The sequence below is a fragment of the Balaenoptera physalus genome, assembly GCF_965194825.1.
Source record: "Balaenoptera physalus genome assembly, chromosome: 15".
In the NCBI taxonomy this organism is placed as follows: domain Eukaryota; kingdom Metazoa; phylum Chordata; class Mammalia; order Artiodactyla; family Balaenopteridae; genus Balaenoptera; species Balaenoptera physalus.
Window position 1 is genome coordinate 38,352,045 of NC_138894.1, and position 27,870 is coordinate 38,379,914.

General features: G+C 43.3%; 1 protein-coding gene across 1 annotated transcript; it reads right to left on the minus strand.

Annotated features, from left to right (window-relative positions):
• MXD1 (MAX dimerization protein 1) lies at window positions 1–27,509 on the minus strand. The gene is made up of 6 exons (XM_082426110.1): window positions 26,466–27,509; window positions 25,619–25,718; window positions 20,722–20,751; window positions 7,173–7,287; window positions 5,255–5,414; window positions 1–5,013 (listed from the first exon to the last, which is right to left on the minus strand). The coding sequence occupies exons 1-6, from the start codon at window positions 26,536–26,538 to the stop codon at window positions 4,826–4,828; spliced, it is 666 nt and encodes a 221-aa protein (XP_082282236.1). The 5' UTR covers window positions 26,539–27,509; the 3' UTR covers window positions 1–4,825.
• Window positions 27,510–27,870: the final 361 nt, after the last annotated feature.

Here is a 27,870-nt window from a genome sequence, read left to right on the forward strand (position 1 = left end):
TTTCTTTAATAATGAAATAATTTATTATTTGTTAACAGTTGAACAATACAGAAGTTTACATATACACAGCAAAGATTCTCTGAAACATGAGTAGTTCTCAAAATGCACGTACTAACTGTAGTAAAAAGCACCATTCTCTATGTCTTGACACAGGATTTACATTGGCATCGTATTTACATAAAGAAATAAACATCTGGAAACAGAATTTCATACTCTCTCATCTGCTGCTCCCTGTTTAGGCTGTGTTCACCGTTAGGAAGATGGCCCCCAACGCTGATGGTTCACAGCAACATTCCCAGAGCACCAATTCTAAGGACAAGGGGTCAAGGCAAGCTTGGTTCTCTGGTAAAAGCTAAAATGAAGAAAGCCCTCTCAATCCTCCACACGCCCCAGACAGAATAAGAAATCAAAATTTTAAATCTGGGTAAATCTTTGAATCTAGTGCTTTACTAATTCTCATTTTATGATTTTGAGAGAAGACAAAGATATTCAACTTCTTCAGCCATTCGATAGCTGACTCTAACAGTGCCAGGCAGTTATTTCTTCTTTCAGAAGAACACAGGGTAAGAAAATCATCCATGTAATAAATATTAATGAAAAAATCATGATAAATCACATATCGTACCCCCCAGCCCCGGCCTCATCCCCAGGTATTTTTGAAAACAAAACATCCCACAGTCTACAGAGATCTGATAGTGTAGAATGAGAAAATCCACCTCACCTAAAGGGGTCTTTGGGTTGTCTTCTGCCAGGAAGGATTTTTAAAATCAGGAGTAGCCAGCAACCTAAACATACTGCATCCAAGAGTTAAACATAGAAAAATAATAGATTGACATGTAGGAAATCGCCTTGCAGCCTTTGACTTTCTGGTGTTCAACACACAGGGCCGGTAAAGGGGAAAGACAAAGAAACTTGGGGAAACAAGTAAAGAAGAAAGAAAGGAGTGAGATTCGGGGGAATAAAGCACAATGAAAGTGGTATCCTTGCCAATACAGTATGATATAAAAACCTGAATCATGTGTATGTGTATACTTTTCAAAAATAAGTTTTTTCTTTAAAGGATGGGGGAGAGGCAAGAAGAAAGCCCACGAAATCCATTTTCAAGCCCCAATATGTTGTTAGTTATTTTGAGCATCACAATTTTACCTAGTTTACACACCCCAGGATTTGCTTTTGGCCACTTCAGGGACGGAGAAGAGAGGCCCCTAGGAAACCCCAGGTAAGGGCCCTTTGTTTCTTTTGAAAAAAGTAGAGGTTAAAGGAGAATGCCCACTTTTAAAAAAAAAAACCCTCAAAGCACTCAAGTGGCCGATTGCAGGGTCAGGGCCTTCTTAGTGCTCAATTGTGAATCGACACTGAAATTATTTTCGTTTTGGGTTGACAGGAAGAAAAATGTAGGTCCTGCTCAAAAAGGTGACACTGAATCACTAGCATTAGATCTGTGACTAGAGAAAGGAGCCACGGTCGCTATCAGCACCTTGAATTCCAGATCTCTGCTTAGCAAAAGAAAACAAATACACCCTGGGTGCCTGCCCGCCATTCTAAGACAACAGGCATGGAAAGCTAGGTTTTCTGGGATGTTAACAGAAGCACACATATATTTCCTCACTGCATGAAATTAAACTGCACTACATACTCTTTACTTTCCCATTTGCATTGCAATGGTATCAATAAGAGTGTAGACTTGTTTTTAGTTTCTTAAAACCAGTTTTCACATAAAAATATGCATGTGCTTATATTTACACACATCTATATTTACGTACAATAGTCAAAGTCTTAAAGGCTGGGGCTTGTATCTTTGCCCGTCCCCTCCCCCCAACAACCCTAATAGAAAGGTTTTTCATTTTGCTTAAAAAAACAAAACAACAACAACAACGAAACAGAACCAAAAAGACTGTATAGCTCTTAACAGTTATGCTGGTGGATCAGTGAATGACACGACAGATTGGCGCATCAGGGCGGCTGATCAGCCACGTAGGGAAGGGGGTTAGCTGCCTGGGGCTGAGTTTGCTGGTCCTGAAGGTTACAGTTTTGGTTAGAGAGAGGCCTGTCTAGTATTCGGTCTACCTCAAGATTTGAAAGTCGTGTCTAACCCTGGTGTCAGTTTATCACAAGTGCATTAAAAATATAGAGATCTATTAAGTTCCACATTTATATGGCATCAAATTGAAAAGGACCAGACAAACAGTGCAAAGGTCAAATAATTACTATTTTATATTGGGACAGTACATTTCATATTTCAACCAAAAGACAAAAATGCAGTTTAACTCAAAGGCACAACAATTAAAACACAGAAAATAATGGCATCTCTCAGATGCCTTATTTCTAAATTAAACAAACAAATACACAAGTTTTGTTCCCTTCCCTCCCCCAACGCAAGCCCACAAGCTTTTGCCAAAGTCTTGAGTTTTCGATGCCGTACAGGATCTAGCATTGTGGACTTGTGAGGCGCTTAAATGTAGCAATTAAAATGCTTGCGAGGTCTAGCGAATGGCATTCGAAAGGGACCTCAAAGTGCAGGTATATCTTTTTCAAACATGTTACAGGCTGAGCTGGCTCTTTGAACACTATCACTCTGCTTAAATTCAGGAAGCAGGCTTTAAAAATGCAAAAGGCATACAAGTTGTATTTCAGTGCAAATCTTCAGCTGGTAATTGGAAAAGATTCCAACAATAAAAAAAAAAAAAATCCTTTGTGTCACCTGCCCCTGCCCCCACCCAAAGCTGAAATGGAGAGAAAAACAGAACAAAACGAAAACAGAAGAATTACAGATGACTTTGGAATCACTTAGGAATCACTACTTCCAATTAAAAAAATTTAATACATTAAGAAATCAATAAAAAGAAAAAAATAAACACAAAAGTAATCTTTGTTTCGACTGCTCTTCACGTCTAGAATGAGCTTCCGTGGGGAGCGCGCTTGAACTTTTAGTCGTGGGCAAGGAAGAGGCGCTGAGGGCGTGAGGCTAGGGCCAGGGAGACCACAGGCCAGTGGCGGGCACAGGCGCTGCCGCTACTGGTTCAGCCAGGGAGCCCTTAAGTTGCAGTGCGGCTGTGGATTTTAGGAATGTTCTCATCACTTTGTGACACACGCTCTGTTTCAGCGTCACAGGTTTTACAAATGGTTCGAATTCAATGAAAAAGATTCACCAGAGGCTGAAAACATCGAGACCTCAAAACTATGAATGCAAAAGTATTAAGGGGAAATGAACCAATTCTGTAGATACCTACATACAAAGTTTCTAGAACATCTATAAAAGCACAGTCATAAGAATTTTTTTTCTATTACATTAGTTTATATAAAATGAATAAATAGTATTTATAGATTTAATGTGTCTTATGTACATATACATGTGCTCTGTTTTAGCTTAAATAAAAATGCTACAAAGTGGGAGACCACTTAAGGGAGAAATCATAACCAAAAAGAAAAATCAGCCTTTTAAAACTATTAACCCAAAAGCCTCCATAAAGAAGTTTCTGGGTGTGTCCAAAAATAATCAATAAGGAGAGGAATTGTAGTCACACTGTACCATCCCCTCCCGTTCACCTGCAACAGAGAGCAGAAATGTGGACTTTTCCTTTCACTGATGATGGACACTAGCTCAGCTAGTGCCAAAGCTCAGTTATTGCTGAAAGTTAAACAGGAAAATAGATTAGAATTGGACCAAATGTCACTTATTTGGGGAAAAAACAAAAACAAAAACAAAAAAAAAGAGGCATAATCAGTTTGTGTTAAGTGGGAAATGGAGATCTCATTTATCTCTGAGGTAGGAAAAAAAAATGTTCCAGAGACAAGGAGCATAGCCAACTTGGAGGGGAAATGTGCCTTGGGAGAGCAGGACACGGCACGGTCCCAAGGACAGCGCACAAAAATAGACTGTACCGTTTTGTTCGTGAGAACAAACGATGCTGGAACTTTTATAAGCTGTGCCACCCCAAAGACATGCTCGCAAGGTGTCCGTTTGAGAGTGAGAGATACTGCGGCCGTCCACACGCGGGTCAGGGGCGTTGGCGCGGGACGTGTGTGAAGGGTGTGTTTTCTGGAGGTATTCCTGCCTGCTCACGGGCGGTGAGGGCGGTTAAGCGCTCTTAAATCCCACTTTCAAAGCTTACTTTGGAGTTCTGAGATCAGGATCTCAACTTTAAAAGTTTGTTTCCTTCAGTTTCCCAAGCACAAGACACATTCGGACATTTCTGCTAGGCAAGTCACAGAGGAAGCCAGAAAACTTCAAGGAAGGTCTGGTAGACTACACGGGGACAGTAAATAAGAGGGGGAAATTGCCGAGATGTGAGTAAGTGCTTATCCCATCTAAGAATTCTTGGGTGCTTCAAAGTGATTGGAATGTACAGTCTGTCAGAGACGAATTTTTATGGAGAGAAAGAGAGAAGCCAGAGGATGCAATCAGAAACCCTCAATCCTGGTCGGCGTCCCCCAACTTCTTAGAGGGACGAGTGGCAGTCAGCCACCCCAGACTGCGCAATAAGGGGTCTGTGATGACCTCAGGTATGCAGGCTGCACTGACTCGCTCAGCGTGTGCCTACCCTACGCCAGCAGGCGCGGGGGCCCGCTCAACCCCATGCAAGATGGGGATCGGGGATCAAAAAAAAAAAAAAAGAAAAGAACAGAAAAAGAAAAAGGAAAAAAAAAAAAGAAAAAGAAACCCACACTCCTAAGCACTTCCTTGACAACTTTTGCACAGCTGCTTTTGGTGACGGTGGAACACGGAAGCTGACGTGCGAGGGAATTGTGGGCAGGTCCGACACGCTACCTAATCGGAGCCGACGGGCAGGACCATCCGGGCGGCAGCTGAGGCGACCACGCTCTCCTAGAGACCGAGATGCGTCTTGGGACTGTCCTGGAGCTTCCTCCTCTTGATGCTGGAGCTGGAGTAGCCCTCATCGCTGCCCAGGCTCTGCGTGCTTCCCCGCTCGTCCGAGTCGCTCACGCTGCTGCTGCTCCAGTCCAGGTCGCCCGTGAGATCGTCTGTGCTTTCCACGTCCACGTCGATCTCTTCTGTGGGGAGGACGAGACAGAGCGTGGTGAAGGCCTGCTTCGGAAGAGCCAAGTGACTGGGCGGCCGCGCCGCTCCTGGGCCGCGGGGCCTAACCGCTGCAGGAGGGGGCGCCTGTCCCCGCAGGCCGCGCCCCTCGACTTCTCCGAGTCACGGGGGCTCTCAGCTTCCCCTCGGCTCCGCCTCTGGCAGGCGGCAGGGGGCTGGGGAGGGGCCTGAGGATGCGGGGTCGGGGGGGCTCACCCCTGTCGGAGTCGGAGCGCTCCGAGGAGACGGAGGAGCCGGTGCTGTCCGTCCGTATCCTCTCGATGCCCAGCTGCTCCAGCTGCCTCTTCAGGTGTCGCTGCTCTCGCTGAAGCTGGTCTATTTGGTGAATGGCTTTTCTGTCACAGTCTTCAAGTTTCTGCAGGTCAAAGGGGTAGTTGTTGAAGGGCACAGGCGGATTTCAAAATTGGTAATGACCCTGCACCTCCCTGCCTTGCGGGGAAATACGGCAGTTTTCCTCAGAAGCCATTGGCTGTGTCCCTTGTCAAGCTTCTCGCAGGGACAGGGAGCTGCCTGGCCGGTGACTCCTGTCTACATCTAACTTTTTCAGCATCGACAACACTTTGGAACCTGCACTGCCGCGTGGCTTCCGGGGTGAGCTGACACTCTAGGGTCCAGCACCCCTCAACTGTGATAGTGGAAAGACTGTGGCAGGAACCCCCAACCTGGTCTCCCTTGTCTGTGGTGACGCCCCAAACACCTACTCCCTGAGCTAGAGCACTGCGTGTGACGGGCGCTTAAGAAACACGCTTTCCTTTAGAAGTATGTTTATTCAAGTACGTGTCCCAATTACATAGGCGCTTTTTTTTGCGTCATGCCAAATCTCTTTTAACTTCTGTCTGTTGGCAGGAATAATATTCCCTTTTGAAGTCCTGATTCTAAATTGTCCAAATAAGAGCTTAGAGAACACATTTCCATAGATCATTTTGTTTTTACAAATCTGTTCTCTAGCGTCTCAGATAATTCTTCAGATAATTATGAAGACTGTGTAACTGTGGTTGTTTTGCTCTAAACAGAGGTTCTTTTCCCTCCTACAATTGCCATGTATGCAGGCTATTAACCATAATTCAAGTGACACGTGTCCAATTGTGACTCTGACTATAGAAACATGCTAAACAGTGATTTTGGCTGTGGCTCTCAGGAGTTACCCTTTGCTATTCAAGCCATGTACTGAGTGCTGACTCTGTTTCAGACCCTCCGGGAGGTGCTAGAAATACAAGGTGAATACAAAGATCTGGTCCCCTCCCTTGTCCATACTCTAACAGCGTGGACAGAGACAACCAAATAGTCACACAAACCATGGTCAGGTGTCAACTGTGATAAGTGCTAAGAGAGAGAGAGAGATCCAGTAATAATAAGGACCATCTGTTGCAGGAAGGAGGTGACCTAGTCAGGGAAGGTTTCCCCACACGGTGATACCTGTGCTGAGGTCTGAAGGATGACAAGAAGTTAACTAGGTGAAGAAGGGAGGGGAAAGCGTACCAAGCAGAGGGAACAGCATGTGCAAAGGCCCTGTGGTGAGAGAGCCTGACAAGTGCAAGGGACTGAAAGAAGGGCTGAGGCAGAGAGGGGAGCCTCTGGCACAAGCTGCTGCTGCACAGGCAGGGGAGGGCTGGGTTGGGCAGGCCTGGTCATACAGTGAGTGTGTCCTGAGCCACGGAAGACTTTTAAATGTGGTGACATGTTGATTTGAGCTTTGGCAGGATTGCTCTTGGGAAGCCTGGAGATTAGCTTGCAGGAGGCCTCTGAGGAGTGTACTACAGTACGTGATGGAGTTTATGGAACGACAGCGGGCTGTGACATATGTAAGTCTTGTTGACACGTGGCTAAGGAGCAAGATGATCATCAGGAGCAAGGATGACCCTGAGTTTCTGGCTTGTACGTGAGAGGGACAGCTGGATGGACAATTTAACTTCTGGCGCACAGGGGTGAGAACTACTCAGTTGGGTTCTGGACATGTTGAGTCTGTGAGTCATCCAAGACGCTGACTTGGATGGAGTTGGAGGAGTTCAGAGGAGAGAACTGTCCTGGAGACGGACATCTGCTGTCCCTCATAACAACAAACAAACCCTCACTGGGCAGGTAAAGACAAAAAGGCATCCCAGGATGCACTTACCTTTATGTGCAATTTGGCTTTTGTTAATAAACTCAATGTAGTGTGTCGATTTGATTCTGGACCAAGTGGCACCAGCCCCTTCAACTTTTCCAGGCACAAGCGAAGGTGGGCCCGTCTACAAAAACAAGATCACAGTAGCATTTGAGACTTTCAGAGCCAGCCGGAAGGCACCCGGGAGAACAAGCTCAAACAGAGTATGCAGTCGCCCAGCCCAGTGATGGCAAATGCCACCAGTGACTTCCAGCCAAGTGGACATCTTTTGAAATTACACAACTCTGGTAAAAAACCAAGGAAAAGCAAAATCCATGGTTTTCTAAAGTTAAGTCTATAATATGCATGAAGGGGTAGAGACTAATATCTACTATTATTAAGCACATGAATCAGGTTATCTCCAGGTTTCTGGGTTATGATGTGACCTACAGAACATCCAAGTTCAGAAAGTAATGACATGCCAGTGAGAGAATCCTTTGAACCTATACTGTTCTTTCCCCTTTCAGGACCACTAAATCACTACAACTATATCTTGCTGTATATAATATTTATCCATGTGAATGACGAATGTGTATGGTTATTCATTACAACTTTATTTGTAATAGCAAAGATTAAAACAACCCAACTCATCATCAATAGGGAACTGATCAAATAAACTATGGTATAATCCATACAGTGGAGTACTATGCAGCTATGAAAGAGAATGAAAATGTACTCTATGTACTATGAGGAAAGAACGTTCAGATATACTGTTAAGTAAAGAAAAGCCAGATACCAAACTGTGCATATAACATGCTATATCTTTGGGTAAAAATGGAGGAAAAATAATTATCTAAAGGCATGTTTTCTTGTATGACATAAAGAAAGCTTGGAATGATACATAAGAAACTAGTAACAGTGGCTGGGCAGAAAGGAGTCAAGGGCTAGTCGAACAGGGACAAGGAAAGGGGGGGAGTTTTTTACTGAATAATTTGTTATACTTTTTCATCCTTCAACCATTCAAAAAGTTAGATGCATTTTTTAGAAACAAGGAAAATGCCCATCAGTGGTATTGCTATACTAACAAGCATGCTGACAGCTGGAGAGAACCACCAACAGGTCTTGCCGTGTGGCAGAATGGCCCAACGGGGCAGAGCGGGAAGACGGCGGCATGAGGCAGAAGCCGCGGAGACCCACCGGGGAGAACGCATTTAGTACAGACTGACCAGAAGCACAAGAGTCCCTAAAATTTTGGAAATTAATACTGCACTGAAACCTTGGTTTAGGCTTTATCCTAGAGGCTAGCAGATTCCATGAATGTGAGAAACAGCCAAGATTCAGAGTTTTTGCTTCAGCCCACCACCTCCTTCAAGTCTTCACAGGCCATTCCAGTCCACAGTGCTTCCTCCATTTTCTGAGTACGTATTTGTTTATCCTATTCATTGGGAAATTCACTGTTCTGCCTGAATATTTTGGTATCTGTGACTTAATCATTCATTGCCAACTCCTTAGAAAGATGGGGCCGCAACTTAACCATTGCTGGGTTGCCTTGGTGCCTTCCCCTCCCATAGGCTTAATGCACGCTTGCCGCGTGGATGGTGTCGTCTATTCCACTAGACTTCAAGCTTCTCGGGGCAGAGTCCATCTCTGCTATGTCTCTGCGCCTTCAGTAGTGCTCAGGGTCCTGGGGTTTTAGGTACCTGTCCACTGCCCGTCCCCACGGCAACCTGGAGACGAGCTCCTGGGAGCCTGGGAGGCTATCCTCCAGCTGAACTGGGAGACAACCGGAAAGCTCAGTTCGCCCTTTTTTCCCTCCTAAAAATTTCACCGTATTAGCAAAGGTTGGGATCGAAAGAAGAAAACTGCTTCAGAAAGCTCGAATACAGGTCAATATGCCTGATATTGACCAAGGCAGTCAATTCACACCCTTCACATCAAGACTTCAGGAGGTTCCCCCAAGGCAGATCCAACAAGTGGTTCTAAGCCCTCACTTCACCTGCTTCTGAGCCTCCTTTGTCTTCTGGCTCTTGAGGTTGTCCTAGACTCTCCAAGGTCCCCTAAGCCCTGGCGAGCTAGAGAAGTCCAGCATTCACTCCTGAGCTAGGAAGAGGTAGCGGTACAAGAGCCTTACTATTTTACAAGACTTCCGCTTGCTCTGAAAACCTGCCCACATGGAATGGCCACCAGCAAAGAGTCACATTAGAGGTTTGTTCCTCCAACTACTACATGAGGAGAAAAAAACAAAAACAGAATTTGTGTATAACAGGTACTTGTTCACCTTGGATAATATTCTTCACAAAGAGCCATGAAAATAGATCATGTTATTAGAAACACCATGAGAACGTATGATTAGTCACATACAGTTATTCTCACTAGAAAGTTTACAGGCTGTCAAGTTTTTAAAAAAGTTCAAAAATTAAAATTAGATTTAGACATTTTTCAGCCTGCTCATTGCAAAGACTACATGATTCAGAACAGTGTCATATTAGTCCTTTTATGATGTGGTTTATCTACAGATATATGAGTATGTAAATTTTTAAGGAAGTTTGTCTACTGATAAAAATAATAAAGTCATCTTTCCATGCATCGTCATTTCTAGTTACTCAGGGAGTCTAGCCCAGAAAGTACAATTTTCACTACCCAAATGTGGGTTTCTGAAGAACATTCCCAGTTGTGAAACTTGAAATAAGCCATTTGACTACTTCAAGTTTAGGCTTAAACATGTTCATTCAGTGTTTTCTGACCTAGTTTTATGGAAATAGGAGCACAGTGCTTTCTGGATTTTTGTAGAGATCCAAAGCCAACTTGTATCTTTGGCAGTACCTGCCTCGGCCCGCTCCAGCCCGATGCCTGCCCTGCCCGCCTGCCGCCCACCTGCAGACACACCCCCGGGCTGGTGCCTGGGCCACCCTCAGGGGAGGGATGAGGTACGTGAAGCAGGCTCAGTTCCATCATATGATAGTGAAATTCAATTCCTGAACCAGACAAAAAAGCAAACAGACCCCCCCCTCTGTAGCAGCTCCCACTGAGGGGCCTCAAGCCTGAGACACACCCCGCCCCCCTCTACCCCACGCCGGGATCCGGAACCCTTCAGCCAGCCGTGAGCACCCACGGAGTGCCCAGGTCCCAAACAAGTAGAACAAGCTCCTGTCTCAGCTCTCTGTCCTCAGTCCCGACCACGCCTGTGCCCAGGGCTCTGGCCTTCTAGAAGGAGCCTGCTGTCCCACGGTGAACCAGGCCTAACCCCTCTTTCAGGAACTAGCAGGGGTTTTTGCTACATTTCCTCAACAGGAAGCTACCTGGTACCCGCATCTGACCCCTACTTGGATCCCCTCTCATCACATATTCAGACAGAGCTCCCCCTGTTGTCAAGAGCTGCCTCCCAGCTCCCCACCGGCAGCAGAGAAGGGTAGTCAAGTCCTGGCTCCCTCCTGCCCCAACTGCCTCGTCTCTCCACGCTGATCCAATGGACTTTGACAAACCTCACCTGCTGACTCTTCAGAAATATCACTCTCCTTACTCTGAATGCGCTGATATACCTTTGGTCTCCGGTAGCACACAGAAACCAATCTTTGAGCTACAGTCAGTGATTGCTCAGAATCAAGTGTGGCCTATGATAATTAAACTAGATACAAACTAGAGCTTCTCTTCAGTAAGCTTTTTTTTGTTTTTTCTTTTTAGTATCTCAAATTTTATTTATTTTTAATTATTTTTATATTCTGAATCTGTCAGTCACTATACAACCAAATATTAGTGTAGTGATTAAGGGTAAAGGTTTGGGGTCCTGGCCCTGCCACTTATTTCCTGTGTAGCCTTGAGCAAATTACTTAACTCCATGTAGCATCCGCTTCCTTGGCAGTAGAGGGACGATGACAATGCCTCCCTGCCAGGGCTGTCGTGAGTATTAACTGAGACAGGGTATGGAAGCCCCTGACCAGGGTCTGACATGAAGTGCTCTGTATGTGGCAGCAGTCATTCTTTCAATTCTAGCTTCCTTTGAGGAAGGATAATTGCTGGGAGCAAACACAGATAATTATAACCCTATCATATTCCTTTCAAAATCAATAGGGAACTCAAGAGTATCTCACTGGGTAAATAGAGGCTATCTGGTAAAATCCAAATTCACTAAACTCTCCCTTAAAGAAAACTGACATCTTTTGTCATTAAAAGATTTAATGGAAAATCTAACCCATTTTCTATGGAAATAAAGATCTTGCTTATGCTAAAGGTATTATTTTTTTACGTTTAAAAATCAGCAAGGACTTTATAATGCTAACCCATGCTAAAGGAAAGACTCCTTTGGAGCCACCCCCATCATGTAGAGGCAGGGCTAGAAGGGACTCCAAGGTTGGGAGGGAAGCATCTGAAGCACACCGAGACCCCTGCCTACATCTCTACTGTGATGGCCAAAAGAAAACAAAAATTGGGGCAAATATGTATTGACCTTGGAAATCCAAGCACATCTCTGGATGTGTTATCCATACCCAGAGAACCTAAAACATCTCATGTACAATAGCAAGAAGAAAGGAGAGCATGTCTAAGAACAAACTTAAAAGAGTTTGGGAAGGATCTCTGGGAAGAAAACTATAAAACTTTGCAGAGAGACATAAGAAAATCTGAATAAATGGAAAAAACAGCACTTTCCTAGATATGAACCCTCAAAGTAAAAATGTCAATGTTACCCAAGTTTGTCTACAAATTTAACATAATACCAAGAGAAAAAAATCCCAACCGTAATCTTTTTAATGCTGGGAAATTAGTCTAAACCTCACCTAGAAGAATAAGTGTGTGAGAGACCTCCAAAATTTTTGAAAAAGAAGAATGAAGAGGATTGTGCGGTACCAGTTATTAAATTGTATTATAAAGCTGCAGTAATTAAAAACAGAATATACTAATACAGGAAAAGCTGGACAAGTCAAAGGAAGAGAAGAAAAAATTCCCAGGAACAGACTTTAGGAATAGATATGAATTTAGCATATAATGGAGCTAACACTGCAAATCCTTGGAGAGAGACCAGATTATTCAGAAAATGGCAGGGGAGTGGGGAGATTAACATTAAAATAAATTCCAAATATATTAAAGATTTAAATATAAAGTATATTTGGATACCTCACAGTTCTGTTGTTAGTTTTCCTTCACTCTTGTCAGCCATGAAGTACGGAAAATTAATATGCAAGTGAAGGCGGTCATCAGTGAAGTGGGCTCTGGGCTGTTGGAGGCGCCACCCCGACCCGAGCTTTGGCACTGACGGACAGCACCGGGGCTCACCAGTGCGCTCTCAGACAGTTCTGAAGGCTGCTCTTTATATCTCTGCCTCCAGACTCAAGATTTTTTTTTTTTTGCCGCGCCACCTGGCATGCGGGATCTTAGTTCTCCGACCAGGGATCAAACCCGCACCCCCTGCAGTGGAAGCATGAAGTCTTAACCACTAGACCGCCAGGGAAGTCCCCAGACTCAAGCTTCTTTGATTTTATCCATGCCTCTCTCTCAGGCCAGCAGATTTGTAAAATTGGGAGAAAGATGCAACAAAAAGAGTAAGATTACAGGTAGAGATTATGCTACCTGCAGACAGTGCTCCTGAATTTACTCTGTCGTCCCTAAAGTTCTTCCTGACTTGGATGCAGTCAAGACCAGGAATGGTATGAAATCAGGTGTGTGTCTGTCTGTCTGTCTTTGTCTGTATTGTGAGGGAGGCACTGTTATCCGATATTACTCTTCTTTATTGAAGATGTAACTGAACTCTCTCCGTCAGATTTTCACAGTGAAGCGTATGACAAAAAAGAATCAGGTTGGGGCAGAGCAAACAGTATGGCAGCCAGTTAAGAGGGTAGATAAGTAATTAGGTTTGTAGGTGGAAATCTTGAAATATACGCTTGGCTCTTTCATTCATTTATTCCTCTAGCATTTCTCAAACGATTACTACATACTGCCACCTTCCTAGGTGCTGGGGATACGATGTTGAGTAAGACCAAGTCCCTGCCTTGAAGGTACTTAAAGTTTAGCTGGAGTGATCAAACATGGAAACAAATTATTGCAGAATTATTTATATGAGCTACCTTCAGACCATGACAAATATCAGCTCCCACTGAAAGTTCTACAATGGGCTCCCCTTTGCCCTCTACCAAACATATTCTTTCTTTTCCCTCATCCACATCTTGTTTGACTTAACTTCTCCATAAAGGTTTCCAAGCTTTCATAGCCTATCAGAAGCTTTTTTTCCTTTCCAAATAGATCACATTCATTCATTCGTTCATTCACGTGCTGCAGACCTGCTATGTATTTAAATGTTCTGCTTCTTTCATTACCAAATAATAGAAATGACCAAGTCTTCTATTTCGTGTTAACCCACTGGAGCCTAGAAATAATAACGCACCTGCAGATGCTGACCTAAGAGTAGAATCTGATCTCTTTGGTAATTCATGTCCCTTCTCTTTGAGGAAAGCCCTACTTAATGAACATGATACACTGGACCTCACTGAGTACTAGTTTTCATTAAAATTGGGCCTAAGATTATTTCCAAAGAAGAAAAAAAGAGTTGCATAAACAATATCTATTTCCTCTCCTACCTTTGTGTGGACACAGATTTAGCCAATTAAATAGCTTTGTAAATCCTATAGGATAATTGGAGGTTGAATAAAAATAATTTCAGATATGGGTATGTATGAGCTGTATAGTGATTTAAAAAAAAAGATATTTAGTATAGACTAAGAAGAAACAAATCTTAAGGGGTCAAAAAATTACTCCCTAAAAGTGATTATAGGTCACAGAGATCATAACCTTCTCCAGATTTTGGGTTGAGAACAAAGCCTTACTGGGTTAAACAAAAAATCCAGGGGAAGACTACAAGTCACTCTCTGAGGAAGAAAAGTACTCTCCTTTTTCTAAAATGGACCCTTTATAAATAATTGCCAAAAGCATCATTATTACTGACTTAAGTGGAACCTTGGAAGGTTTCAAGATTTCTCATAACTGTGATCGTAATCTTTGTAAAATATACAAAGATAGTCATATGCTTACTGTATGGGAACACGGCACTCAGTGAGCAATGCGGAAACAGCAATTCATCGTGGCTACATTTTAAAGTAATAAAGTCACTTCTCTATTAAAGTATTAAATACATAAGTATATATTTAATATTTCCTTTCTACAGCCCAATTAAAAAAAACCAAAATATAGATTATAATTAGTACTTGCTAGCTCTGTCTCACCCTTTGACTATTAATGTCTATGACAAAAAGTCAGGGAGTGCCTCCAATGTTCCCTGTAGGGGATTGGAAATTGGTTGAATAACCAGCATGTCTCTTCTTCATGTTCTTCCAAGAGGTACCGTCCAGGAAAGATGGATTCTAGTAGTACAAATCAGTGTGCGCCTCCACACCGCCACCATAGACCACACTAATACCTATACTCTTCCTTCGTAATAACCAGGCCATGCCCTTAGCCCCATGTGGCAACAATGTGGATTTATTGCAACATCCTAGAGTGAAATCTGAATGTGGTCAAGGGCGTTCAGAAGCGGTAAGAGTGGTGCAATGCAGACCACAACTCAGGATCCTACCCCTTCCGATATAAGGAGTTTGGCCATTCTCTTGGGCCAAGCAAGACCCAAGAGAAACCACTCTAGGGAACTGCAATCAATTAGAATATCTTGCCAGAAGAGACCTGACTGGAATGGTTTCTCATGACAGACCAGATGCCACTGAAATACCGTTTGACCAGCTGAAAACAACAGCTTAGATCAGGCTGCTGAATCCTCCTCACAGAGCACACAAAAAAATCTTTTGTCATAGGGTCATAAGACTCTGGCAGAGGTAATCTCTCTAGACCAGCTGCCTAATTCCAGAAAGGCCTGCATATGTACCATTCCAGAAAAACGAGTGTCTATAATTAAAGGAGATACTAGAACCTTCTTTTGAAAAGGAGCCCATTCCAGCACCTGACTCCTGACCCACTGGCTGCAGTGTATATGTGTTCACTCAGCCTCCATTTGCTGAGTGGCTTATTGAAAGGCATTCAAACAAGAGGAGTTCCCAGCTAAGGAAAGGAAAGAGCAGAATTATCATCAATAAAGGGCATATAACAACAACCAAAGACTGAAAGGTTTCCCACATCCCAACAATAATTAATCAGTAATTACAATGGGAAACGAATAGCAATTTTAAAATATATACAAATAAACCCAGGAATACCTTTTACAAGAAACGTGAAAGATCTATACGGAAACACCAAAAAACTTTACTTAGAGACAGAAAAGAGATCTGAATAAATGAACACACACACCAAATCCTGGACGGAAAGCTCTAAGATGTCAACATGAACTTTTAAAGGTTAATTTATATTGGAATTATTTAATTTGGATTTTGAAAATCCCCAAAAGAATTTGGGGTACGGAGAATTGAAGGACTGACTACAGAATTCATCAGGAAAAATAAACTGGTGTTTTCACCAAAAATAAACTGGCTAAGAACATAGTAAAATAAAAAAAGGAGGAGGAGGGAAGAATAGAGATTTGCTTTACCAGATCCTGAAGTGCATAAAACCACAATTATTAAAACAGTGTACGCTGGCACAGGAAGAGCAGGTGGACGAGTGGAACAGAAGAACAAGTCTAGAAGCAGACTTAGCCATAAGCAAGAATTCAGTACACAACAGAGGCGGCAATTTCAGATAGTGAGAGAAGACTTATTCCGTAAACGTAAATGACAAACTGAACAATTATACGATACACGAAGAGGCAATCTCTTTCATATATATCCTTCATATAGTAGAATTTTTTCAAAATAAAGAAAAATATAAACTCCTCAGTAGAAAATTGGGCAAAGGTTATTTAACAGGCAATTCACATGTACACAAACTGTCAAAGATATGAAAATTGTTAAACTGTGCTAGTAGTACAAGAAATGCAAATTAAAACAAGTTTGTGTGTTTCTGTTTGCTTTTTACTTATTAAATTCATAAAAGTCTTAAGGTAAAATATAAACTTGTGAAGGTACAAGGAAAATATGACCTATAACCCACCTGGTGGGCAATCCAGCAGTCAACATCAAAAACCGTAACAATGCAGATACCATTAATTCCACAACTATACATTTACCCTAAGGAAAGAATTATGATGTTGGACAGAGAATTACCCATAAGGTAGTTTAAGCAAGCATCATTTATATTAGCAAAATACTGGGAAAGGGCTTCCCTGGTGGCGCAGTGGTTGAGAGTCCGCCTGCCAATTCAGGGGACACGGGTTTGAGCCCTGGTCCGGGAAGATCCCACATGCCGCGGAACAACTAAGCCCGTGCACCACAACTACTGAGCCTGCGCTCTAGAGCCACAAGCCACACGTGCTGCAACTTCTGAAACCCACGCGCCTAGAGCCAGTGCTCTGCAACAAGAGAGGCCACCGCAGTGAGAAGCCCGCGCACCACAAGGAAGGGTAGCCCCCACTCGCCGCAACTACAGAAAAGCCTGTGCACAGCAACAGACCCAACACAGCCAAAAATAAAAATAAATAAAACAAATAAATAAATTAAAAAAATTACTGGGAAGAACCTAAAATAGGGGATTGGTTATATGAGTTATGGCACATCCATATGATGTAATACTGGGCATTCACTAAAAGTAATGTTAGAAAAGGAGATTTAACGATATTGGAAAATGTTCATAACATAGCTTGAAAAGAAGCAAATTATTTACTATATAATCCCATATTGATTTTTAAAAAGTATGCACAAAAGTCTAGGCGGATATAGAACTTAGCGGTTGCTACTGCTGCAAGGCCTGTTACATGTAATGTTTATTTATTTTCTTTGTGCTTTTCTGAACTTTCCAATTTTCTACACTAAACTATTTTAAGTTACTTTCCAAAAAACAATTGCAAAGATACATTTCAAAGTTCCATCGGTTTCCTTGGGCTGCTAGAATTACGGATGATTTAATTTTTAGTATGACTTTCTATATTTCTCAAAATTTTCTACAAGATTAGTTTTTAAAAAAAGAAAGAATGACCACACACTCACCAAGGGTGTTTCCTTAGGAGGCTAGACCCACAAAATTACTTACAATGCAGAGAAGCACAGGTCAAGTGACAGACATATCTACAGTGAGACTAAACGGAGCCCTCCGCCCTGGGAGCTTGGTCTCTGTGGGCTCTGGATCCCCAGCCCCTAGCACCCAGCATCTTTGGTGCTCCACGAATGCCTAGTCTATTGAATGAAAAATACCGCTGCTGCCACCAACACCACCTCCCGCCTCCACCATTCTAGAAGTCTTTTCTTTTATCTTCCCACCAATGCCAAGATTATTAAATGGGTGGTGTTGAATATAGTATTCTCATATTAGAGTCCTGATGCACACCAACTCTCCAGAATCTCTAACGTGCCTCAGAAAAGGTTTCTGTGTGGGAAAACTAACACAGGTATAATTAACTTCGCAATATTAAAGAGAAAAAAAATCCAATTACTGGAAGTTCTTTTCCTCAGTTGCTTTTTTGTTTTTTGTTTTTTTGAGAGCCATGCCAATCTTTTTAAAAAATGTGATGTTAAGGTAAAAAAATGGCAAGGGTATATTAGCCTTTAGCAAAGTGGTATTGTTTTATAGGATTCAGCTACTGAAACCAAGGGGACTACAAGTGCAGCTGTTCAGCGGACCACCAAACCCTAAAATCTTAAGCAGCTACACTATACGGGAGAAGAGCCCAACAACTTTACCCTCCCTCCCCCCACCCCGGATTGCAGCAACCAGTGCTTGGTTAAATTAAGTAAATTTGAGTCCTGACTTCCTTCTCTTCGGTTCACATGCTCTAGACTAGAGAAAAAATGCTCAAGACCTTAGAAGACCAAATTCCAAAAAAGAAAGGACAATAAGGAAACTAGATAACTAACCTTTCAATAAGCAAAAGTAGACTGGTCACATGGAAGCAATCTGAATTATAAGCAGCTTGCTCAGTGATGACTTCAAATCCAATTTTCTAGAAACTTTGCCTCCACAGCCTCCTGTGCAGACTGTTTCTGTGTCTTTCTCGTTAGACGAACTACATTTCTCTAGGATAGAGACCATGCTGATTTAATACCCCAGTATGAACTTACTTAGTACCCAGTACTGAGCACAAGCTCTTAAGACACTGTAGGCAGAAAATAAACATTCTTGAACTGCTAAAATAAATGACAGGGACTAAGAGTCCACATGCTGCACCTAAGACCTGGCACAGCCAAAATAAATAAATAAATAAATAAATAAATATTAAAAAAAATAATAATAAATGATAAAATTGACATCCTGTGGTATTCCTGCAGAGGTAAAAGGCACAAAGCTGTAGTAAGCCTAAGAGCCCTTACCTGAAGGGATGAAATTTTAATAATAAAAATAAATGCCTAAAAAAAAAAAATGCCTAGGGGGAGGAGAACTAGAAGACTTTTCAGCAGAAATAGTCCCAGTTTACCCAGTTCACCCCAAAGGCAGGAAGATGGGAGAGAATTTAAAGATGAGAAAGAGAAGCCACATCTGACTACCTTTCTGTCTTCAGAAGAGATACTTCGGAGTTTCCAGTTCGTGATACGTAAATCCCTAATGCATAAAGACGCTCTGATTTCAAACATGGTCAGTCACAGTCACAGAGAAATTGAAAGGGGCGAAGAAGGATGGGGAGAAGCACATGTGCGAGGCACACTCACCTTGCATCCATCTCTCTCACACATGCTCGCGTGCACGCGTGCATGCATGCGCGCGCGCGCGCGCACACACACACACACACACACACACACACACAGTGGAGTAATGCTAGATCTTTGCCCTGTTCCAAGATTCTCCTTCCTAGTCAGGGCCTGCTCTGCCCTTTCACTGACGAAACATGTCATTCAGATCCTGACTATCAGAGTCAGGCTCCCTCTTCAAAGAGGGTTTGCATGAAATAACCACATATATTTACAGAACCATCATTACATATCATCTTCTTCACGCAGGCCACCAAGACAGCCACTCAATCTGGATGGGTAGCCTGTACTTCAAATTGATGCGAGCTCAGAGACCAGAATGAGGCTTGTTAAATGGTTTGGAGCCCTGGCTGCACATGAGAATCACCTGGGGAGTTTTTATTAAAAAATACTAGTGCAGACTCTCAACCCAAGCCAATTAAATCAGAATTGCTAGGGGTGAGGTCTGAGCATTGGTGTTTTTTGGGGTTTTTTTCCCCTAAAGCTCCACGAAGAATTATTAATTTTTTTTCAGCATGGTAAAAGCAAGTGGTTATGTCTTTTTTTTTTTAAAGATCTTTACCAGAGATAGAAGAAAATGTGCTTTAAAACACTCCACAGAGAGGGGTGGTTTTGACTAAAGAAGACTGGAAAAATATTGATAATTGTGGAAGCTGGGTGATGGATACATAAGAGTTGATTACGTTATTCACTCTACTTTTGTATATTTGAAAAGTTCTATAACAAAAAGTTATTTTATAAAATCAGCAGAGGGACTTCCCTGGTGGCGCAGTAGTTAAGAATCCGCCTGCCAATTCAGGGGACGCGGGTTCAATCCCTGGTCTGGGAAGATCCCACATGCCGCGGAGCAACTAAGCCCATGTGCCACAACTACTGAGCCTGCGCGCCACAACTACTGAGCCCACGTGCCACAACTACTGAAGCCCGCGCACCTAGAGCCCGTGCTCCACAACAAGAGAAGCCACCGCAATGAGAAGCCCGTGCACCACAACGAAGAGTAACCCCCGCTCACTGCAACTAGAGAAAGCCTGCGCACAGCAATGAAGACGCAACGCAGCCAAAAAAAAAAAAAAAAAGGCATCCGCAAGAGACAAAAAATAAATAAATAAAATAAATCAGTAGAAATAAAAATTTGTTCTCTTACCCCCAAGTATATGAGTGTATGTGTATAATGTATTTCATATAAAAAATATATTTTAAAAACATTAAAATAAAAGCTTTGCAAGTGATTCTAATGTGCAACCAGAGTTGAGAATGACTAGGCTACGTCATTTGAAAAATAAAGATTTAATTAAGCAGCAAGAGGGAATCTAGGTGAGAGACAAACTCCAGCTTGTGGCAAGATGGAGCCCGGTGAGGGTGGCCGGCCTCGTCTGAGTGCCTCACCATCTCCAATTTCTGCTATGCATACATTTGACTAACTTTTGAGAATCTTTATTCACAAGTGAACTGTGAATACACATATACACATATGTATTTGTATGTGTATCTATATATATATATAGATCTATATCTATACCTATATATCTGTGTGTGCATGATTTAAGACAGCGCTACCAATTATATTCAGTAGCATGTAATTTTTAAAAAACACTACGTGTAGAAACACTGCCTCTGACCTAAAATGCTTTGGCCTTAGAATAGTCACACAGAAACGCATTGCTCGGGAAGAGCAGGCTGCGGGGGCTGAGGATTGGGGGTGTTGTCTTTGGGTCTATCTAAGTGATTTACGGGCAGTGCTGATTAGAGGGCCCTGAGTAAACTCTTGTATCAGGTGCTAAGTGTGGGAAGTCAAGAGCCGCAACTAAGTCTCAACTTAATGAAAAAAGAATACATCAAAACTCCCCCCATCCCACCCCCAGAACCCGGCAACTCACCTATTCTTCTCCATTTCATTGTGAGTGGATCTGAAAGAGGGAACAATAAAAGTAAGATTATTCTTGTCTTAAAGGACTACTCCAACACCAACACAATTATTTTAACTGCTTTCTCTCCCAAGTTGGTAGGAGAGAAGACAGAGAAAGGGCTCTACTAAAGAAATTAGTCCCTTTGGGGAATTAGATAAATGTAAAGATCTAAAACAGAGTTCAAGGAGAAGTGACAAACTAAGAGGCATGCATTCCCTAGTGGAAAAGTAGTCCATTTTAAGAAAGGAAATAAGAGGGTTCTATTTACACAAAGAGGAGAACAGCCGCACACTGCTATGTGAATTTGGGCTGTATAACACGGCAAAGCTCTCTTCAGGCCGAGTGTGCAGCAGTGGAGATGGGGCACCCCACCCCAGCCCTGCCTCCTCTAGGTGTGCTGTACACCAAAATTGTATGCTAAGTTGTTTGACTATAGGATACAGTTTAAAATGGATAAAAATAACCCTTCTTCGCTCAATCCTTCTACTCCCTGAAGTTGTTTTATCATGTACAACCTCCTGAAAGATGCTACTGTTGAAAAGCTACCAAATTATTTCAGGAAGAGGCTTCCAAGACTCAGCTCAGCGTAAAGACGATAGGCTAGTTAAGGCAGCACTTGGGGTGGAATCTCAAGTCCAGCTTTGCCACCGACTGGTACTGTGAAAGAAATAAAATTCCTTACCATCCCGTCCTCGGTTAACCCCTCTGTAAAATGGAAATAAAAATGACTGCCAGTTGTCTACCGAACAAGCGTGGATCAATGAGGTAGCAACTGTAAAAGTGATTAGAGAGTCTTGGATGAAAGCAGAGGTGTATGTGAAATCATACTCTTAGTGTGTTTATAGCTGACCCTGAATATAAGGTCTGGTCTAAGGATTTATGGACAGGTTTCCACAGAAGTCATAAGAAATCAGTCAATGTGTCTATTGTCCTTCTCATACAACTCATGTCTAACTAGTTATAAATAAACTTGAGGAACCTCCCAGCATTACAAAGGAGCTGAATCTTGACTTTACTTATGGAAATTCTCTGGACTCTCATCAGTTCAAGAGAGATGACACCCTGCCTCAGGTCGAGAATTCTGTGGGGCCATAACTGGAACCTTACTGGGCCTAGGAGATAAATTCTCACAGTAATCATGGAGGAACACTACCTCTGTGAGCGCTGAGCCACTCATTTACATCAAGAGGCACCACCACCAAGTTCATTCACACCAGAGGCTGGGGGCGGGGTGTGTGCGGGGTAGTCTTGAATGGGAAATTTCCAACCCAGCACTAAACTTCTCTTCCACAAGGCTTCTGGGGTGCCAATTTTTATTCACGAGGAAAAACAAATAGGATAATGACAGTATTTTCAATTTTAGAATATTTGTTTTCTAGATAAAGGACATGGGAACCTTAAAACTGGTTGACTTAAAAGCTTTAAATTGATTCACTTGGTTATCCTTCAGTGTTCTTCAGTTATATTTTTCTGATGGTATACTTCCTGCAATGGCCATCAGGATATCACAGTTAACAAGAGTCTGGCCTGCAACTGCAACTGTTTGGCTTTAAAGCACGTGGCATTCTGGTTTTAACAGGGAATAACAAGTTCAAAGCCTGACAGATTTTTTAAATGGATGAAAGTATATGATGAAAGCTGGTCAAGATTTCCCTGTTTAACTGTAGACAAGGACCATTCTGGGAAGGTGGTGGAGGAGAGAAGGGTGGATATTTGAAAAGAGCATGGTCTCTGATTACAGAAAAATCGCAGCACACAGGGCACTCTTACCCAAAATTTCTGGATTCTTTGAAGATACGTATAAAAATATTCAGAATCCCCAAGATAATCTTTTTAACAAATTCCATAAGCAGCATAACTCCTTCCGAACTTTGAACAGAGCTTTGGAAACTATAGACCTTATCTGATTACTTAAGAGTGTTGAACATATGGTGATTTTTACAAGCGGACTTATACCTAATGGCTAGGGCATTACTGAAGTACATTTGGTTTAGTGAAACTGAATTTGTCTTTAATAAAAAGCAGGCCGTTCAAAAAATGACCAGTTCAGAGACTGCCTGCCAACTCTGTTGATGGGAAAACATTTATATTTTAAATTAAAGCATTATAAGAATATACAGATACTTTGTGTCAAAATCATCTTCCTTGTGTCAAAATCATTTTCCATGTGATTACTGAAAAGATTTGATAACTCTGAAATCACTGATAAAGGTCAAATGTCACCATTTAAAAATATATTCTAACAAAAAGATAACTAAGCCAAACCAGTCCTTGGTTTAAAAAAGACGCACCCTGTCAAGTCAGCTATATGGCCACTGTCTCATAAAAGAACTGGGTGGCAAGTGCTGAACTTCCTCTTTCACATTAGTGCCAATGCCTGCTTTACCAATTTAACAAAACATACTTTTAAAAACTCTGGATTGCAGTTCTAAATATTTAGTAACTGATTTCAAAAATCAGTAGGAAAGAAAAAAAAAAAAAAGATTCCATCTCCCTGTAGTTCTCTGGATGATTCTAAGACAATCAATATTCACAATTTCATTTGTTTTTGTTCTTTAAACAAGCAACTAGAGAAACTTAAGATCTGCATTTTCATTTCCCAAGAAGTTTGATATGTAGCTAAATCTTATTTTTTATTGTCCAAGGAAAAGTACCCCCCTAGACACTACAAGCAAAGAGCCCAGCATTTCAACCTGAATTAACAAGAATAAACTGTTACCAATGGTTATGTAAACCAGCAGTAATCTTTCTATAGCCCTTACCTCAGTTCAAAATCCTGACCATATATGGCCTTGGATATAAGTCTAATTCAAATCAAGGGGTCAAACTGCATTCTCTGGGGAGATGTCTCACTGCTCAGGTAAGGGTCATTCTGAACAGGTCATGAAGGAAGTGAGTACATTTAAACAAAACAACCTGCTCTTGCTTCATATGTTTGCTTGGTGCCATCTTCAGGTTTAATCATGGTCTCTCAGAAATCCTTGCACCACTTAAGTTATTGCACAAATTCATTATTAGTCAAGAGTATGGACAACGGTGATAGCCTCCGGTCTCTAACCATGGAAAGCAAACCAAACCCATTGACAGAAATAACAGAGTTTTTCCCCAAATCCGGAGTTGCAGCCATTTCCCCAGGAATAAAGCTGGATATTAAAGAGAAGAGAAAGAATCTATTTCTTGAATTGAAATTCTCAACTATCATTATTTTTCTTTCCTAATCAACTTTGGGGCCAAGCTACTTCTCTTCAACAACATCCCCTTCTTTTCCTCACCACTGAACATCCCCTCAACAACTTTCCTGTGAAACTTATAAAAAAATGAAACTCAGAAAAAAACAGAGTGCTAAGGATTAAGCTTAGAAAAAAAACAGAGTGAAAACTTTGAAAAAAAGTAGAGTGAAACTTAGAAAAAAATAGAATGCTAAGGATTAAGCCTTGACTATTAATGTGAGCAATTCCTCTCAAATCATGAGTGGACAAGGATAAAAGTAACAAATGAGCTACACTTATCCAGAAAACTAAACCAAAAGGCTTCAACCTTCTTCCAAAAAAGTTTTTAAAAATACTGTAACAAAAAGCAACACAGATAAATTGCTGTATACCATTGCGTAATACAAGTCAGCATTAACCTTCTTCTTAAAGGCTGTCAGTACTCATGCACAGTTTTACTTGTTACCACCTTCAGATAATGTTAAAGGTGGGAGGGAAATTTACAAATTTCAAGAACTACCAGGCAACTAATTAACAGATTCATCCTTCATGTGCCTTCCTATTCAAGAGCTCGGCACATACGTGCTGTTCACTCATATCCTGTGGTTCTTCCAGTGCTAAGGACAATGGGGTGAACCAAGGACAGAAGAGGCAGCAAGGACAAGGGAGTTTAAGGTTTAAGTGGGAAACCTCGGGCTTTTAGTAGTCTGTATTATGCCACAGAGGCTAACCAAATACAGTTACTCGCAGGGAATTTTCATGAGAATGGGAGACGGATAAGGATTCTAAATCAGTGTTGAATATGTCAATGTTTTTAATTCACTGGAATAAAAGGTATAATTGAATGAGTCTAATAAAAACAGATTTCCTAGCTAACTTATATATTAAGGGCAAAGAGGGGAAAAAAAGGGTGCAATAGCATGAATGGAGTACTCAACATGTACTAAGAAGTACATTCAGGGTTTTAGTATGTGATTTCATTGACCATTGACCAGTATTTACTTCCCAGTGAAATTTACAAATTTCAAGAACTACAAGGCTAACATAAAAGGGTTGTGGCATATTAATATTTTAATATTATATGTCCCTGCATCATCAAAAAGGCAGGTTTTAGCCTCAGTCGTTCCTCTTTGCCGTTATAAATAGAGTGACAAATTAGATTATCAGACACATAACTGTATTTAATTTACATGTCAAATATGAAATCCTATCACCTATGCCAAGTCAAATACTTTAACACGTTTATAAAATCTTTACTATGAAAAGTAAAAAGTGGATAATGTCCAGTATTTTCAATTATAGAAAACTTGCCCTGAATCTGCAACTTCTGAAGGCAAAATATTGTCACTGTTGCTAATCTCACTTGAAGTTTCCACAGATTTTTGTTCCAAAAGTGAAGAAAAGCAAAATTAAGTTTTAAAAAAAGTTCATAAAGAAATAGAAAACATTTCCATTTCTCTCTTCTTTTCAGTCCCCTCAACCCAAATAGAAGGGCTTCCTCCAACGCCTTAAGACCATGTGTACATTACTGAATCATGATCGCCACTTCATTTACGTGATTATAACCCTGTTATAATCACAACAGGCAACGTCCATTCTGCAGTTTGTGTCATCTACAGTATAACCTAAAAGAGAAAGGGAAATATTTACCAAATTACCTGCTACTGCTGTTATTCTTCTTGGATTTGCTCCTCCGTTTTAAGGCATCTCTGTCCTTGTTATTGTATGGTAACATGGAGGCATAACCATGTTCAGCTTCTAGAAAACCGGAGGATCCAGTTAGTGAATGAGCCCCGAACATTCAACACTCTCCCCTCCACAGTACTTCCTTTTTAAGATTGATTTATTTTTCGTTAAAAGAAGATTGTGGAAATAATTAAACGGAGCAAGGTGGAATTCTTAGAACAATGATTGGTTTTTTTTTTAATTGAGTGAATACCCTCAGTAAGGAGCAGGTGTAAGGAGCATTCCAGCTGCTCATTGTTGAGAAAGACACAGCAAGTCTCATGGAGCCTCGGTTTCCCACTGGCAACGTCCAGCAGGTTGGTGTGTATTAAGTGGGACCGGCCTCAGACGAAGGTGCGGGGCAAACACCGGGAGCCGGAGCCCGGGAGGGAGGGTGCGGGGCAGGGGAGGCGCTGCTTCTCCGTCTTCGAGACCCGGCACCAGGCCCACTTGGGGGCCGGCTGGGACGAGCCCCAGTGAGGTAAACCAAGGGCCTGGCTGAGGGGGCCCCGGGCCCCCCACTCGCGACGGGGTGCGGAGGGGGCGGCGCTCCGGACCCCGGGGCAGCGGTCCCTTTTCCACTCCCATTCATTGCCTTTGGGGCAGCGGCGGCCTCCCTTCGGACCGCGCGTGGGGAGAGCTGGAGGGGTTGGGAGCGCTCGCGGTCGCGCTCTCAGCTCCTCCAACTACCCCCGGAGCAGCTGGGCACCCGGACCTGCGGCTGGGCCCCTCAGAGCCCCCAGTCCCCGCTCGGGCCGGACTCCTCCCGTCCCCGTGCACCTCTCTCCCGCCGCTCCAGGTAGTCGGCCGCCTCCAGCAGCATCTGGATGTTCATCCGAACCGCCGCCGCCATTCTGCACCGGGGGCCGGAGGCACGGGACCAACCCCCACTGGCCACGGGCTCGCCGCCGCTGCCGCCGGACACCCACGCCCCGCTGTGGACCCCGCAGAGCAGGGCTGAGACAAGCTCTCTGGCGACCACGCTCGCTGGAAGGGGGAGGGGACCGGTGAGCCGGGCACCACCGACACCGTGACAGAACCCAAAGAAGAGCAGCAGCCGCCACCGCCGCGGAGTGTTTATCTCCGATTCACCGTCCCCCCGCCCCCAGCCCCTTCTCTTGACAGACCCGCTTCGGCTGCGTTCCTCATTGGGCACCCCAAAGAATGCCCCACCTCTGGCCCTGTCCGATTGGGGAAAGGCATTACGGCTCCGCCCTTCAGGGTCCGCTCCTCTCACTGGTTGGTCACGCTTGACAAGGCCCGGGCTCCACCCTCTCTTTCCAATTGGTGACAGGATTCGCAACTCCGCCTCGTGCTCCTTCCCTGTTTTCCATTGGTTCTATACCGACAACCGGGCCCCCTTTTGCTTTGTTAGTATTGGCCAAGAGCTACAGAAAGCAAGCCACTCTGCCTGTCTCCCATTGGTGGAGCCTTCCTACACCTCCCAGCTACGATGACGTCACCTTTCCCCAGGCCAGCGAGCCCTGAATGCCTGGTGGTCAGCGGCCCGGCTACTCCTCACGGGATCTTGCATGGGCCGTCAGGGCTGACCCGGGCGCCGAGCGGCGCTGATTCACCAGCCGCTGCCGGGCTCGGCTCCACCCGACCCCACCTCGGACCTGTTGCCGGGACCTGTCTCCGGGGAAAAGTTCCGGGGACCTGCTGGGCGTCCCTCGAGTGGAAGCTGGCACCGCGCGTCACCTGGGCGCTCTGCCCCGCTCGGGTTCGGGGCTGGATCCCTGGGCCTGCCGGCCGAGACCCGGAGGTTACAGGCTTCCCGAGGTCGAGAGCCCAGCCGCGAAATCTCTCCGAAGGGAGAGCGGCAGACAGCCCGACGGTAGGGCGGTGGGCCTGGGGCTCCGGCGAGCGCCACGTGGCTGAGGGGCTCGGGGAAAAGCCTGTCTCCTGTCCAGTGTTCGCCGCCCAGCGTTTTTTTTCTCTCCTCAGAAAGCGCTGGAACAGGGAGGCTGTATACAGCGCTGAGCTCTCCAAAGGCACTACCCCCGCCCCAAGTGCTGGCTAATTACTCCCTCATGCGACTGGGTTTTAAAAGCTCAGAAACTTCCTGTACCTACAGATTGGCGTTGAATTCTGAGATTCTTTGACATAAATCTCTTTCGGCGTCTTTCCTTCCCTTTTAATTCTAGAGGAGAACACTCAAAAAGAATCCTTCCTTTTCAAGACG

Bases quoted from the DNA above. Each gene is read 5' to 3' on its own strand.
- MXD1 (XM_082426110.1), bottom strand. From the start codon at position 26,538: ATGGCGGCGGCGGTTCGGATGAACATCCAGATGCTGCTGGAGGCGGCC. The intron at 20,752-25,618 runs GTAATTTGGTAA...TCCCTCTTTCAG, and splicing joins AAGAATAACAGCAGTAGCAG to ATCCACTCACAATGAAATGG. The intron at 7,288-20,721 runs GTGAGTTGCCGG...TTGTTTTTGTAG, and splicing joins AATGAAATGGAGAAGAATAG to ACGGGCCCACCTTCGCTTGT.